Source organism: Centruroides vittatus, unplaced genomic scaffold (assembly GCF_030686945.1).
Source record: "Centruroides vittatus isolate TY-2023 unplaced genomic scaffold, ASM3068694v2 scaffold_324, whole genome shotgun sequence".
In the NCBI taxonomy this organism is placed as follows: Eukaryota; Metazoa; Arthropoda; class Arachnida; order Scorpiones; family Buthidae; genus Centruroides; species Centruroides vittatus.
Window position 1 is genome coordinate 5,788,651 of NW_027122701.1, and position 18,552 is coordinate 5,807,202.

At 30.9% G+C, this 18,552-nt stretch overlaps 2 protein-coding genes across 2 annotated transcripts in view; one reads left to right on the forward strand and one right to left on the reverse strand.

Moving 5' to 3' along the window:
• LOC136988229 (uncharacterized) overlaps positions 1-18,552 on the forward strand; it is a 90,406-nt gene that overhangs the window by 41,262 nt on the left and 30,592 nt on the right. Inside the window, 4 exon segments of the mRNA XM_067286083.1 lie at positions 968-1,074; positions 2,807-2,906; positions 7,646-8,010; positions 9,745-9,852. Coding sequence (XP_067142184.1) covers positions 968-1,074; positions 2,807-2,906; positions 7,646-8,010; positions 9,745-9,852 — 680 coding nt within the window.
• LOC136988255 (coiled-coil domain-containing protein 34-like) overlaps positions 1-18,552 on the reverse strand; it is a 104,989-nt gene that overhangs the window by 35,561 nt on the left and 50,876 nt on the right. The window lies entirely within an intron of this gene.

Sequence of the window (18,552 nt, forward strand, 5' to 3'; positions counted from 1 at the left end):
AAATTGTTTCAGTCCTACAAAACCAATTCTAGCTTCAACAAGTTCTGGTTTTGGATTTCATCTATCTAAAACTCTGTTCTCGAGATTAAGGAAAGACAACAGACAGACTGAAACAGTGGGAATTTATAGTCTACAATTTTTTCAATTTTAGCCCAATTAATTCATTCCTAGACCCTAAACAATACCCATTCCCATAAACTTCAAACAGCTAATGTACAGTACATAATTTAAGGTAAAAGTAACACAATTAAATGCCCTGATAACAAATTAAAACATGAAAACAATAAATAATATATATAAATACTGTATAATGAAACAAAACTGCATTTACTGGTTGCATACCTCTTCAACATCTTAATTAAACCTGGCTACCAGATGTACCACATGTGTACTGCTTTCATGCTCAGCAATAAGTTCCTTTTTCATCTTAATTTGTCAATATTACAACTTTTCTCTTTGACTTATTATGTCTTATGAGTTTCAGAAAGGATATCTCAATAGACAAACAGTAAAAAAAAATTTGTAATGTGTTTGGGAAAGGTGCTCCTAAACTTCAAACATGTCAAAAATAGTTTGATAAGTTCCATTTGGGAAATTTTGAACTAAAGAATACAAATCGTACCATATGCCCAAAAGCTGTTGACAAACAAAATTGCAGGAAGAGATTGTTAAAAATTGATGAATAACACAGAACACTTTACATACTTATTTAACCAAAGATATCAAAAATAGCCCTGAAAACAAAGGAGCATATAGTGAGAGAGAGATGTCTTGAGATGCACCACAGATTTCATTTTGCTTCAAGTGCATTTTTCACTGCATGCACAGTTTATACTTTGAAACATCATTTGAACTCCAAAGCAAATTTTTCTCAAATTTAGCATTCGAATTTAGAGTTGTTTGAAGTATGACATACTACTGTAATATTATTATTATTATTTACTAATTATCAAATAAAAAATTTCAGAGACTCCACCATCAATGGGAAAAGATGGATTTTCAAGTTCAAGTACATCTGAGAAATCAGGTCAAGAGCAAGATGATGAAATATCAGATTTAAAAAATGAAGAAAAAGTAAGTAAAACTTAAATTATGACTAATATTTTTTAATTGAATATTTTATTTCTAATGAAGTTATTCAATTTCTGAAATACAGTAGAGTGTCGTTTATCCAAATCAATTGGGACTGGGGTTGTTCAGATAACTGATTTTTTTGGATAACCGATTATGTACAAAAAAATATATTAACCTATCTGATGTTGAAATTTTTCTCCGTTGGCGTGTCGCTTTGCGTTGAATTTTCGTCGATTTTAAACCTAATGAAAATTTTTATAATAATAATCGACGCTATTGTATCGTTAAAAATTATTTCTTTATTTTGTACAAACAAAATAAATATATTGAAAAATATAAAAACAAAAAAATTATACTTTAGAAGTTAATCTAGTATCAAAAACATTCGATTCGGCACGACACAGTCCGACTGGAAAGCTTTCGGTTAACCGGCTTTTGGATAAACGACGCTCTACTGTACTTCTTAAATTACAAATAAAAAGTGTGCGCTTGTGCTTCTCTATTTAAACCTGTCAAAATTTTTAAAATATTTTTTTATTAATTCAATAAAAATAATTTAAATCAGATTTACAAATAATATAAAACTTATAAATACTGTATATAAAATTGTTTTAGATTGTAGTATTTTTTGCATGTTTCTCAAATTCATATTGTAAATATCATTTTTAGAGCAAATTTTGTTTGAAAAACAAACATTTTATTGATGTTTTATGCAAAAATTAAAAATGTATTTTAAACAGAAAATACATTGTAATACATATTTTCTATTGTTACCATATTTTTGTGCATACAACCCATGAGTTATCTGTGGGCCTATTTGAAATACATTTTAAAGGAATTGTGGGTTATGTGCTGAGTTTAAACTTCAATTACAAACTTGTGCCTATGGAGCAATGACTACTTCCATTGGTGTGAGTACATAGTGGTGCAGGTTATGCAAGGTTTTATTTTCATGTTAGCAATTTTCTGTGTTATACACTATTGTGGATTGCATACTGGTACAAGTTATACACAAGAAGATATAGTAATTAACATAACTATTTTTGAAATTCCATAATTAAAAATTTTATTAAAAAATACAGTTAAAATAAATCTTTTGCTAGAAAATGCAGATAAGAATGATAATCATCAAAGAATATATATCTAAAATGTTGCAAAAATTCTTATGATTAAAAACAAAATTGTAATAAAGACTGAAAACCAATAAAGAGATAATTGAACTTTTGAAACCATCAGAGGAAATGAAATAAAAATAATCAATCACCACCGTGTAAGAAGTTTTGAAGTAAAAGTTTTTACAATATTCTCTGATAATACACCAACTTAAAAATATTATTGAAGGATAAAAGTCAAAATCTACAGAAAAGTGTCTTTTACAAATGACAATAGCCAAAGAAAAAAAGAATGCATCAGACATATCATAGCAGGATATTTTACACTAAACAGCAGTGCAAAAAATGCAGATCTGAGTTAGTAACAAAGTTAATTCAAGTTATTTGATGTATTTGTCTGTGTATGGAACATTAATCCATTCCAACATTTGCCTTTGTTTGGTTTTTTTTTTCCTGTAATTTTCATCGTTATTTCTATCAATCACAATAAATGAATTTAGGAATTCAGTTTCTCCTTCTGATTAATATTCCATGTGCAAACAAACAAGAATTGACACAATGCAATTCCAAGCAAACAAAATTATTTGATGTATATTTAATTGTTTCAATTTTGTTTTCAGGATAATGAAGATAGGCAACATACTCCAAGTAATGTGTTTGATACCAGAACAGAAAGTTTAATTAAATCATTGCCACCTTTGCCTCCATTAAAACTACAACGTAAGATTTTAAATTAAAATGTAATCATTATCTTTAGTCTCAAATTTTATATTTGTTAAATTACATTATTAAATTTTATTTGTCAAAACAGAAAATTAATGACCTGATTAATAACGCAGGTTCTTCCAAAACGAATGCTATCATTTCAAATTACTGTAATTATGTTAATTATTAACTAAGAAGTATGCAACATGTAACTATCCAAGTTTCATCTCCTATCTGCATTCCAACATCTTGTATACTACCTCTAGGAAGTGCCATAAATGAAAATAGTGACTCCATAACAGAGAAGGCATTTTGCATTCTGCAGTTTGCAAAGTCAGAATTACTTGTCATTGTGCAATGTGAGTAGTTTGCAGGAACTGTAGAATTGTAGGAGTGACAATGGATATGCCATAGTGAGTATAGGAAGAATTTTAATATCAGTTGGACATATGCCATGTGACAAAGTGCATGCATTGAGAAATTGTGATTGGAAAACTGTCCTAGTTCCACATTTGTCTATGTTTTAATGTTCATTATGACATTCTCATATAATAATTAACATAACTGCAATAACTTAAAATGGTAGAATTATTTTTGGAAGACTATATATTCAATCTTATTTGTTTAGAGCAAGAATATTTACTAAGTACTTTGGAAATACTTTCATTCTCTTTGTCAGAATTTACAACTAGACAGAAATAACAAATAATAATAGCATAAGAATATTTGCTACTGACAAGGGGAATCCAGGAGGTTGTCATCACCAATTTTGACAAAATTTTGTGGATGTGTAGTATTTACTCATACTTAAACTCTACCAAAGCCACAGAACCCACTATTCAGGCATTCTTGAGAAAATCATAATTAAAGTTTTTCTAGAACTATTAATACCTATGCAGAAGCATCATTTGCATGTTCATGGTGTGGTGTGATTAGTTAAGGCATTGCAGGTGTGATTAGTTAATATGCAGGTTTGAATCTTGTATGAGATTAAATTATAAATGTAAACAAAAGTTTTATCTTATTATTAAATTCATTATGTACAATTTTTATTCCATTTTTAATTATTGAATTTTAAATTTATTATTCTTTGTAAAATATCAGGAAATTCAAAAATTATTTTTCAACAATTTAAACTTTTTGGCACAAAAAATATATTCATTTAATAAATACTTATAGTTACTGTTTCACAAGAACATGACATTTTGGGTATCATAAAAACAATTAAAACATAACGGTTCAGTGCACCATGCACAAATAATCATTGCTACTTCTTCACACAATCTTTACATTTTGTTTTAATAACAGAGGGTGGAAAACAAACTTCATTAATGTTTTTGAAAATATTTCTTTTGCGTGTTGAACAATGCATATTTCAACATGTCACAAAAAACTGGTGCACCCAACTGGTTGTGAATTAGAGTATATTTTAATAGCATCTTCACGATTGGCTATTTCTCTATCGGTTTTCAGAAGATAGCTAAAGTGCACTCGTGCTCGTAGATACTATAGAATATCCATATCTCACAAACCAAATACAGTATAAGCAAAAATATCTTCTATAAAAATTTGTGTGGTATTCTTAATGGTTTTATTTATATTGTCCATCATTGGGATCATTGGGATCACTGGTGAATGAAAAGAGAATCTAGCTGTCAACTTTGGTTGCTTCCCTTTCTACATCAAAGGGATCCACCCGATTAACTCTAGTGACACCCTTACCTCTCCAGTAAAACTGAACTATCCAGACAGAAAGTATAATCTTCATATAATTTTCTTTCCGGATTAGATTAGGCCTTACATATGAAATGTAATATAAATGTATTGATATGTATAATATAAGAACCTACATTTCATTAAACAATACAAAATGTGATTATAATGTTATATGTATTTTCTAAATATGGAGTAATCAAAAAAAAATAAATAAATTTTCAATGACTTTAAAAACTGTACATAACAAATTTAATAACAAGATTAAATTATAAACATAAAAAAAATTTCTCATACATGATCCGAACTCGCATATTAATGCTCTTCACACACCTTAACAAATTACGCCATGAATACGTGAATGGCACTTCTGCATAGGTATTAATAGTTCTAGAAAAACTTTAATTGTGATTTTTCTCAAGAATGCCTAAATAATGAGTTCTGCAGCTTTGACAGAGTCTAAGTACAAGTAAATACTATACACCCACAAAATTTCATTGAAATCAGTGATGACAACCTCTTGGGTTCCCCTTGTGAGTAATGCCTTCTGAAATCAATGTAACATAGGATTTAATTATAATACATCATTACCATATACAATATTTCTAAACCTGTTTTTATGAATTAAATAGTCTGTCCAAGTAAATAAAAATGTATTCTTATAACCTGAAAATAACCCAGTTCATTTGTATGATATTGATTATTTTTGTACAGTTATAGAATCTGACAGTGAGAGGCAGGCCCGTAACAGAACAGCAAGGTCACACAAAATGTTTTAGAGGGCCCCTTTCACTTGCTGCAGATCCAGGAGCAAATCTCAAGACAACTTTAACATATTCAGATGCATAAATGCAACCCAAAATTGTTTTTAGTGGGGGCCCATTTATATATATTAATAAATATAATTTGGTTTTACTTTTGTTTATTTTTAACTAGCTGATGTATCCAACTATGTTTATAATTTTAATTATTTCTATCTGCAAAAAACAAATACAGCTCACAGTATGTGACAGTTAGTTTAGGAGAATAACAGTGCCATTTTCTTTCTATTTCTTGTCCCATTTTTGTTTTTGTTAATGTTATGCTGTGTTTCTTACAAGTAGAGACACTTTCAGTTTAATTACTCTAACAAACTTGTCAGTTATCGTAAAAAGAATATAAGGAGACTTAGCTCTGCTTTCACGTACACCTTCTCTTGCCTATTCAACTCTGGCGCCAGTTGCTGACAGCATCCCCTTGAGTTCTCTCTGATTTTTGCTTACTAAATTAAATACTGTTTCCAACAGTTTTAAACGAACAATATTTAACAGACAAAGAACATTTGATATTGGAGTTTATGAAAAAAGTACCTTTTGGTCTGCATGATCCTAGATTTACAGTTTATTTTTGTGTATTTTCATCAGTAATATCAATTGGGTACAATGCATGATCAGAAGATAATATAAATGTGCTGTACTTACTGCTGTAGGTCTTTCATTGTTTCTATTTTCTAAATGATGGACTGTAGATGTACTCACTCTTTCTAAATTGTCTGTAATTTCTTCTGTACTGTTTTGTTCACATTCATCTGACTCTTGCATTGTCAAAATTAAGTTTTTTTCAGCTTCATCCATTTGAAAAATCTGTCTAGTTTGGTATTTTTTATATTTTATTGTCTTTTTCTTCTCTCAATATTCTCTTCTAAAAACTACTTCAGTAGGACTCATTTAAATTGGGTCATAAAATAAATAAAAATGTCAAGTTCTCTGACATCAGAAAGTAAAAATATTATTATACAAAACTTATTAATACCAGTTGTTCTTCTAGAATGCAGGAAACTTTTCAGTAACTTTCACTTTGTTCCAGCAATAGTTTATTTCAATTTACACAATTCAAAATGAACAATAGTTTGAAATTCTTCAAATTTAAATTCACATGATTCTGGAGGCATTCAGACAAGCACTTTGCTTTTGTTACCAAGTAAATGCTATATATCAGTCAAAACCCAGCAGGTTGTGTTCAATGTGCTGACCACTTGGATGAGTTATCAATCATTCATCTAATTTTGAAAATTTTGTACAGTACCATCAGATAGAAACTGTAATTGAAAATAATATTTATATTCAAAAATAATTATTTGTGCATTTTCATATATTTATACATTCTACAAGAAATTAACTAGAAGTTTTTAATTAAAATTGCTTTGCAGTCTGGTGGTTGACCAATCATCTTTTATTCAGGGCAGTGTTAGACTATTTTAGTATTGACTATATGTTACAATATTAGAATGTGTGCAAATGGTTTGTTATTTGTTCTACTGTGGTTGAAATTGTTATAAGGTTGTCAGTTTATTTTACTGGGTCAGGATGCCATATTCCTACTGTGACCTTTGACACTCAACTGTGACATTCCAATCATGTGATGGGAAGGGAGGTGAGAATTAGTGGTCAGTCTTTTCTATGTCATGAATCACTCTAAACTGTTGTTCTGTATTAAGTTTGTTAGTTTTTGTTCTTATTTTTGTGTGTAACCAATGTAATTACATGCAATAAACATACTTAAGTTTGAGTTATTTGAGTGTAACAAACATAAAAATGTCTTCCAGTTGTGGGACCCGAAGAGTGATAGATCCCCCACATTGCAGGATCTGTGGGGAGCAATTGCCATGGACCTGGCATGAGGCAAAAGCATTCCTGGAAGTATTTAAGAATTAATAATTCTTTAAATAAATCTATTACCATTCTGCCTTCAAAACAAACATGTTTTATTTTAAACATTTTCCTCTGCAATACTTCACTTTGAAAATATTTCATTTTTTTTTCAGGTTAAATGTCTCATGTATAAGTAATAAAAGAATTCAAACAAAAAAATAGAATGGTAATCAAAACATACAATTAGTTGAAACTCAGCATAATGTGCTACATAAATTTCAAATTTTAAGTTAGTTTAATAAAGTAATAATTCATAACGAAATGTTAGTATTACACATTAAATAAATTATTTTTCTATTTAGTTTTGTTTACATTAAGTGTTTTAATATAATATTTTTGCCTTCATATCAGGTTTAGAAATAACATCTGCAAATATTCGAAAATGGATGAGTGAGGAAGATTTAGATAAATTAAAACAAGCAGTTATAGATGGTCATGGAGAAATGATAGGTCGAGAGAATTCAGGAAATAAAATAGTACAAGAATATATTACTCATTCCTTACCACTGATGATGGACAGAATTAGTGCAATACATAATGCGGTTTCACGTGATGATTTGACAGAACTAAGAACTCAATTAGATAACGAAGAATTAGTTCCAGCCAAGGATAATTTTGGAATGACAAGTCTTCATAAAGCAGTTATTCTTGGTCACACTAAAATTGTGAAATTTTTAACTGATAATTTTCCTGAAATTATCAATATCACAGACAAGGTACTGTACAATAAAAAATTTTTAATTAAAAGATAAATTTTTTTTAAATTAAAAAAATTCCAATAAACTATAAAAGTGAGTTTGTAACAACAAAATAGTTCCTTAGCTAACATCTCAAAACAGCCCTTTTCTCATAGGCACCACTAAAGCTGGAGTTTTTATTCTTCCCATAGTCAACCCATTGAAACTGCCAAAAAAATTAATGTACTGTACATAATAGCACAAAATGAGTATTATGTAAATAATTTTGAATTTGTGAAGTTGTTTTTTTTTAGCTTATTGGAGTTCTAGTTTTATCTATTGACTCCATAGTAAAAATTAAACAAGTATAACCACTGATAAGCTAATAATGGTATAATATGTTAGAATTATAGCAATTTTTAAACCAATGCTTGAAAAATATTTTATCAAAATAAAAATGATAGGACTCCTTAACCTACTAGTGGTTGGACTTTTTATTAATTAGTTTATCAGACATTTTTAAATTATAGAGGTGGCAAAGCCTTTTAGTTTTACAATATTTGTAAATACTATTCTCCTTGTTTTATATATTGGATTTCTTTAATATTATATCATAAAAAATGCAAACGGTAAAAAGTTTAATAAAAAATAAAACAAATGTTTATAAATTTGGGGATTCAATTATCTAAATATGATGATAATATAGCCATGATGGTCAAATTATGGCTCATGAGCCACATGCAGCTCTTCTAGACCCTTATTGTGGCTCCCAAATATCAGACCCCTACCCCTTACTACTTAGAGGTAGGGAGCTGACTTTTGTGCTAATCCTATATATATAGTGTGTATATGCCAGGGATTGCCAAAGTGGTCAATTTCAACCCCAGGGATCAATGAAAAGACTAAAATTTACAAATTTTAAACCGAATATTGCTAATATTGCTAAGGATCATCAAGCTTATCCGTCTCATTAATTGTCAGTTACAAAAATTATTATTAACATATATACAATAAATGTAAAAAATGTAAAATTAAAAGAAATATGTTAAAATAGTAAGAGCTTTTTTTTTTATTTGTAACACAAACTTTTTGGTGGGCGTCAACGATAAAAAAGTTTGGCAACCCCTGGTATATACAGTGTTTTCCAAAAGAACACACCATTGGAGATTATGAGAAGAAGCTTGTAGGCAAAGCATCTGGGACAAGTATACAGTGTATTGATTATATGAGAAGCATCATTTAATACTGCCAAATGGAAATTAATTGTACAGAATTCATGTGTGGTCAAATCACTTTCAACTAACTTAGGTCCAGCTGCATAGTTCTGTAATTAACTGGTATGTTGTGAGGACAGAAACTTCTTTTTAATACACAATATGCAGATGTTGTGCTTTGCCTACAAGCTTCTCCTCATAATCTCCTATGGTGTGTTCTTCTGTACATAATATATAGAATGTAATATAATCTCAAAGAAAAAAAGAAAACAAAACATTAACTGTAAGTACTTTTTTTAATGCAATAAAAGACGGCAAAGCTGCTTGCAATTAATTTTTTGTTTACTTACTGATGATTCTCAAAAACATCTTTCTAAAATTATAAATAAGGATATTCAATTAACCTTACTATATTTAATAAAACTTAAATTAATTCTTAAATTGGTAAACAGTTTAAGAAAATTAAAATCTTAATGATAAAAATCATACAATAATTGAAATATCATTCTACATAAATATTATATGATATAATTGATTCATTCGGTTCAAATTTTGTCAGGATGGAAGAACAGCTCTACATTATGCAACGGCTGCATCAAGAAAAGAAAGTATTAATATTTATAGAATTCTAATACAAGCTGGTGCTGATCCAAAAATACGTGACATGGTAAAAAAAAACTATTTATCCGATTTGATTTTAACATATGAAACTATATATATAAAACCACTAATAGCTTTAAATCAGTTTCATATATTTTAATTCTTTTATAATTATATTACTTAAGAAATCAAAAATAATATTTTAATGATGTATAAATATTACCATAGATAATAAATATAGTATTCTAGTTATAACATTAATTATCATCATCATTAAATAACTAATTGAAAATTAAGTCTACAAAATGAATATCTTAAAATTGATTAAATAAATAAATACAAATTTCTATTCATAATTATTTAAATTTGCAAATAAATACTGAACTATTCATATGAATAATATACAGGGTGTATCAATACAGTAGTTACAAACTTTCAGGAGAGATAGAGTACACCTAGATGATGGGAAATCACATAGCAATGCATGGTCGGAAACTCTTTCCTGGTACACAAGAAAGGAAGGACATGAACAGGGTGAGAAAACATGTTTATTATTCTTAGTACAGCAAAAATCAAAGAAGATGTTCGAAATTATGACCCCAGGCTGTGATGCAGGCCTCACATCTCTGGCACATTGAAGATCTAACATTGTCGAAAATACCGGGCATGTCCTGGACTTCCCCAGCAGCTGCCATAATGCATGCAACAAGTTTCTCAGCACCGTTAATGGGAGTTTTGTACACCAGTGCTTTGACGTACCCCCAGAGAAAGTAGTCAAGGCAAGTGAGGTCTGACAATCGAGCAAGCCAATGCACCGGACCACCCCGCCAAGAAAGCGTTTCCAACCATGCATTACTGTGTGATTTCCCATCGTCTAGGTGTACTCTATCTCTCCTGAAAGTTTGTAACCACTGTATTGATACACCCTGTATAAACAAACATAATCAAATGAAAAGGAATTTATATGTGATATTTCATTTTAATTGAGACAAATTTAAAATTTTTAAATTAAGAAAATATTTAATATTTTAATTTTAATAACATTCTAATTTTGTTTTCAGTAATTTGTAATTATAAATACTCTAATCGAAAATAAGATATATATAAATTTTAAATAAAAGTTTAAAAAACATTTTTTTTAATATATTAAAAATAATAGTATAAAATGAGATAATTAATAACATAATTAAATAACTAATAATTAATGTAATGTATCCATAAATTCAAATATGATTACTTTTAAAATTAATTTGTTACATTTAATTTAATAATTACTTCAAGAATTTTTTAAAATTTTTTGTGGAAATAAACTTCATATTTATTATATAGTAATACAGTAATACTCTGTGTTATGTAACATATGATGTAAATTAGCAGTTACATAAAATGTAAATCTCAAAAATTGGAAAAAATCTGAGTAACATGTAATTTTACAAAGAATTATTCTATTTCAAACATTCATTCATTCCTTCTCTCTCTATTTTCCTTTCTTTCTTTTGCACTGTACCAATTTATTACTTTATTACTCTGCTAATCTTTTACTTTACGGGTCTAATTGTAAGCACATACACAAGCATACTGGGCCCTCTTTCTCATAAACAAGATTCTTCTACAGTACTCAGCGAAGGTTGAGCAGCAAAATCAAGTGCATCTTCATTGCTTGTTTTTCTATATGTATTGTTTCATGTCATTAGTGTACAGTAGTTTGCCTCCAGTGATTTGTTTAATAAATAACCTATTAATATTTCAGATTATTTTTGTTTTTTTCTTTGTTTTGTTTATATATGTACTGTGACTGTGCGCCACATGTATTCTGTAGTTATATGCACGTATTTTATATTTTATTATTATTTCTATTTCTTTTTCATAGTTTTCCTCTTTTGTTCTATTGTCTATCTTTTCTGGAATTTCCTTATTCAAACTTCATTTTCTTATATGGGCATAATGAACCTTGTGAAACAATAGAAGGGTATATAGCCTGGAGGGCAATAGAGAGGGAGTGAAGAGAGTTGGGGTTTGAGCCGTGGAAGAGACAGATGTGAGTGTCAGATATTCCGGTAAATTTTGGCACCATGCGGAATAGATGAGGGATGTAAACTATAGAGGAGAGAGCCATTGAGAAGCCATTGGATGGTCTAAGGAACAGAAACATGAATATTAGAACCAAGTAATTAATTCTGAAGTGACAAGAACAGTAACCTCCGATTTTCGACATCAAAGAAAGATCCACACACAAGTAACCACTTTAAGAATTCGGATACGGAACATTGGGTACCCATTTCTCTATTCCCTCAATCTGTCCTATCCTCTATCCTATTCTTTAGTAATATAATTAGTTATAGGTTTTAGTTTTAGATTATTTTATGTTATTGTATACATGTTATACCACATGGTCAGTGTTGAAATTTTTCACCAATCCTATAGATTTTGTTGCACGGTATGGTTTGATGATTATCTGTTTCTAGTAATAATTAATATTACAAGTGTCGTGTGTCAGAATCGAGATTGCCTGGCATCTGGTATACGAACCTGTACATTATCTTAATAGTACAATTAAAGTTTTCTTTGTTCATCTACTATCTTTGGTTATTTGTGAAACTCCTTCATTTTAATAGTACTTTGTATTTCTATTGTTCTTTTACACAAAAAATAATAAATAATATATGTACAGTACACATATAATAATAAATACAGTATTGAGTTATTAATTATGTAGTTACACATAAGCAATTCACAGATTTGACTTATGTAAAATTCAAGTTACATAAAAGTCTATGGTCTACATTACTACAAAAGTCTCTCTCCAGTTAGTTTAAAATATATGATCTGCATTACTTACGAAACTTGGAGTATTACTGTATATTAAAAAATCAATACTTATTTAGTTTTTATATTTATAATTGAACATAGAAATATTTTCAAATTTTTAGAAATTGTTCTAAGCTTGGTTGTATCAAGTCATATTTGATGTGATAAAATTAAAGATGAACTGAAAAACAAAGACATCGCCATAGAAAATTAATCAGACATGTACCGATTATTAGGTTTATGTTGAAGATTTGCAAAGACATTACTTTTAAAATCTTTGTAATTACATATATCATCATATTTAATTTTTAAATTATCCTATTAGACTTAGAATTTATTTTCAAAATTAACTATAATTTAAAATAACAGTCACTCAGCCTTTTCAATTAAGTAATTACAATTTAACAATTTTAATTCTAACCTCTCTGTATTACTTTTTAAAAATCCAATTTTAATTAATGTAATATCATATTTATTCTAACAAACAATGCAGCTACAAAATGAAAAAGTTATAGTAAGCTATAGTATTGTGAACTGAAAAATTGCACATTCTATTCAACATTGTCACTCTTACTTATGTTGAAATAATTGTGTGTGTGTGTGTGTGTGTGTACGTCAAGCGTTACACTAAATAATAATAATAATAATAATAATAATAATAATAATAATAATAATAATAACTCTCCCGTGGTCACCACCTGGTCGTGGTGGGAGAGCCCAGTAATTTTACTGATCCATAGGGCAATGCAGGCTGGAGCATAAGCTCCTGGTAGGGACACCCATGCCAGTAAGGTCTATGGGGAGAAATGAAGCTAAGAGTGACCACGCCCACATTCTGTGGAGATATTCATCATGGTAATAACTAGATCAAAGTGTGATACCGGCTCGGACGTCGCCCGGGTTAACAAGGTCCGCGTTCGTGGGTTAGGCAGAGGCTCACGTTCGAAAAATAGGCCACAGTCTCCCTTGGTTACCGGTGGCGAAAGCAGCACCGGCCCAAGCATGGCTACTGCAATGCCCTCAACAGATGTGAGGAACAAACCCAGCCTTGGTGTTTCTGTGGCAATGCATCCACAGACCACAAAGACTGGAAAACCACGCCAACGGATGAAATGGACAGTAGAAATGAACAAGTTTATCATCCGTAGTTACTACACCATCACAAAACTCGAAACAAACATGACAGCATACAGACAACAACTACACCATAGATTCACACAACAGTATCCTCACCTCACTGTCACCGAACAAAGGGTTGTTGATCAAAAAAGAACAATTATACACAACAACCTTATTCCACAAACAACACTTGAACTTATCAAACAACAGGTTGCTGATCAAATACATCAACAGACAGAAACATCTAACATTAATGAAGATCATGTAACCTGTCAGGATAATCCAGCAACAAGCATTGATAATAACACACATACAACAATTACCACTAATGATACTACAGACATTTCCTCATCCATCACTGATAACATAGACATGGATTTAGTTAATACACTCTCACATATATTTCAGGAAACACTCACTAAATATACAGGCACAGATCCCACACAACGACCACGAATACCAAAAATCAACACGTCAAAGGAAGTAGGAAAAACACTAAATTACGTAAACACTCACTTACTACCACACTACATTCATTCAATTTCTACACTCGCAGACATTCATACATTAGTTTATGCTGGAGCAGTCACAGTAGTGACACACCATGGGCTGAAAGTACAATCACAGACAAACACACAGAAAACAAAATTCTATCACAAGCCTGCCTGGCAGAGAAGAATAGAAATACAAATAAATGACATTAGACAGCAATTAGGCAAGCTGACACAATACGCTAAAAACAACATAACACCCAAATTAAGGAAACAGCTCAAAAACATTTTCAAGAAAATAAAAACACACACAAAACATGAACATCACAACACACGCATTACAGAATACATTGATACACTAAAACAAAAACTTGCTGCCAAAGCACGTAGACTCAAACGATACAAAACATGTACACTACGAAAACAACAAAATAAATTATTTACAAACAATGAAAAACTCTTTTACAGACAAATCAATAACAAAGCAAACACTGTTACACAGCACAGTGGCACACCAACAGAAGAAGAACTCACAACATATTGGTCTTCTCTTTGGTCCAGTGCTGTCACGCATAATGCTGATGCAGGCTGGATCGAGGAGGAGAACAGAAACTTGCACAACATACCAACTATGCCCTGTGTTGAAATAAGCATACATGATTTCCAATACACTGTTAACAGAACACACAACTGGAAGACACCTGGTGTAGACAACATTCACAATTTCTGGTACAAAAAGTTTACATCACTGCACCAGGAACTAGCTAAACATCTAACACACATCATCATCAATCCACAAGACATGCCAAATTTTCTTACCCAGGGCATCACCTACATGAAACCTAAAAACAACAATACCACAGACCCCACACAATACAGACCAATTACATGTCTTCCAACACTCTACAAATTATTGACATCCTGTATCGCAAACAAAATATACAAACACGTTGAAGAACACAACATTCTAACAGAACAGCAAAAAGGTTGTCGTAGAAACCACAGGGGATGCAAAGAACAGTTACTCATAGATTCAGTCATTCTACGGCAAGCACACAAACAACACAGAAACATACACATGGCATATATAGACTACAGAAAAGCATTCGACAGTGTTCCACACAGTTGGCTGCTACATATTCTACACATGTACAAAATACATCCATCACTCATTGCATTCTTTCAAAACACTATGCAGCACTGGAGAACAACACTACATCTCAGGGTTAGTAACACTTCCATGCAAACAAACCAAATTTTTATTAGGCGAGGAATATTTCAAGGAGATTCCTTGAGTCCTCTCTGGTTCTGCTTAGCCCTGAACCCATTATCCAACATGTTAAACAACACGCAATATGGTTACAATATCAGACACGAAAAAACAACACAGTTTACACTGTCACATCTCATGTACATGGATGACATAAAACTTTATGCATCCACACAAAAACAACTTCATCAACTCCTACAAATCACACATTCATACACCAAGGACATACAAATGGAATTTGGCCTAGATAAATGCAAAACAGTTCACATAGAAAAAGGAATCCTGAAGAAAGAAGATTTTGCACTTGGAAATGGAGACGTTATTGAATCCATGGAAGAGGGCGAGTTCTACAAGTATTTAGGATTCCAACAGGCCAAACTAACAGAACATACACAAATAAAGCAAAGATTAATTAAAGAATACCAAAGTAGGTTAAATGCTATTCTCAGAACAGAGTTAAATGCAAAACACACAGTTAAAGCAATAAACACATATGTCATCCCAGTACTCACATATTCTTTTGGAGTTATACATTGGACTCACACAGATCTTGAGCAACTCCAAAGGAAAACAAGAACTACACTTACTAAGCATAAACAACATCATCCTAAATCCGCCACAGAAAGATTAACCCTTCCACGTAAAGATGGCGGACGTGGCCTGATTGACATAGTTAACCTTCACTACAAACAAATACAGTCACTGCGAGAGTTTTTCTACAAAAAACAAGAAACATCACAATTACATAAAGCAGTAACTCTAGCAGACTCGAATAACACACCATTAAACTTACACTCACATCATATGGACACAACACAACATATAAAAAGCATAGACACCATTAAGCAATCATGGGCTCGAAAGGCACTCCATGGCAGGCATCCTTACGATCTAGCCCAGGATTTTGTTGACAAAACTGCGTCAAACAGCTGGTTAGCTCGGGGATGCCTCTTTGGGGAGACGGAAGGATTCATGATTGCCATACAGGATCAGGTCATAAATACTAAAAACTACAGAAAACACATACTCAAAGATGCAACACTCACAAATGACACATGCAGAAAATGTCACGTCATGCCAGAAACTATACAACATATCACCTCTGGTTGCAAGCTCTTGGCACAGACAGATTATTTACACAGACATAACCAAGTAGCAAATATAATACACCAAGAGCTTGCAAAGAAACACAAATTATTAGACATCCACGAACCATACTACAAATACATTCCACAGACAGTATTGGAAAACAACACACACAAAATGTACTACGACAGAGCCATAATCACAGATAAAACAATTTACCACAACAGACCAGACATCACACTCATTGACAAACACAATAAAATCACATACATTATAGACATATCCATTCCAAACACTCACAATATACAAAACGCATGCACTGAAAAAATTAGCAAGTACACAGAACTCGCCCAGGAAATAAGGCATCTGTGGAGGATGGATAGGGTGCTTATTGTACCTGTTGTTCTCTCCTCTACAGGTGTCATACCACACATACTACACAAAAGCCTGGGCACATTGGAATTGAATAGAAACACATACATCACACTGCAGAAAGCCACTATATTGAATACATGTCATATTGTGAGAAAATTCCTGAATACAGACACACACACTGATACACTTCTTTAATTTCTGTTTTGGTTACTATGCCTTGACGCTGGTCCGGCATAGTACACAGCCACCGGTGTTAACCGAGTATATCTCACTTAACCCAACATAATAATAATAATAATAATAACGTAGACTCAAACGATACAAAACATGTACACTACAAAAACAACAAAATAAATTATTTACAAACAATGAAAAACTCTTTTACAGACAAATTAATAACAAAGCAAACACTGATACACAGCACAGTGGCACACCAACAGAAGAAGAACTCACAACATATTGGTCTTCTCTTTGGTCCAGTGCTGTCACGCACAATGCTGATGCAGGCTGGATTGAGGAGGAGAACAGAAACTTGCACAACATACCAACTATGCCCTGTGTTGAAATAAACATACATGATTTCCAATACACTGTTAACAGAACACACAACTGGAAGACACCTGGTGTAGACAACATTCACAATTTCTGGTACAAAAAGTTTACATCACTGCACCAGGAACTAGCTAAACATCTAACACACATCATCATCAATCCACAAGACATGCCAAATTTTCTTACTCAGGGCATCACCTACATGAAACCTAAAAACAACAATACCATAGACCCCACACAATACAGACCAATTACATGTCTTCCAACACTCTACAAATTATTGACATCCTGTATTGCAAACAAAATATACAAACATGTTGAAGAACACGACATTCAAACAGAACAACAAAAAGGTTGTCGTAGAAACCACAGGGGATGCAAGGAACAGTTACTCATAGATTCAGTCATTCTACGGCAAGCACACAGACAACACAGAAACATACACATGGCATATATAGACTACAGAAAAGCATTCGACAGTGAGTAGTAGTGGTTTGAGTAGCACTGATCACAAAATTAATTTCATGAGACATACTGATCACAAATTTAAATTAATTATTAAATGTTTTTATAAATTTGAATTAAATTAATTTTATTTTAACAATATTTGATCACAAAATTAATTTTCTAATTACAAATTTGAATTAAATTCATTTTATTTTGACAATAAGGTAAAGTTTCTGTATTAATTATTAAATGAATAAAAATTTATTGAGTAAGTTAAAATGATTCAATTTTTGCAGGCTGGTAACTAAATTTCTTTTTAAAATATATCAACTAGATATATACTTACAATTCATCGTGTTGAAACTTCTAATGAAAAATTACTTTTTATTTTTACTTAAATTTAAAAATATCGCGGTTGAGAATATTTGCTATACTAATATTTCAGTAAATTTAAAACATGACAATTTGAAATAATATTTTATTATTAGAAAATAAGTTGCACTGGTAATTTTTAAAATAAAAATTTGTCGAGTAAATTAAAACACAACAATTTGAAATAATGTTATAACAAAAAGACAAAGTTTAATATATTCTTTCTAATTATTAATTTGCAATAATA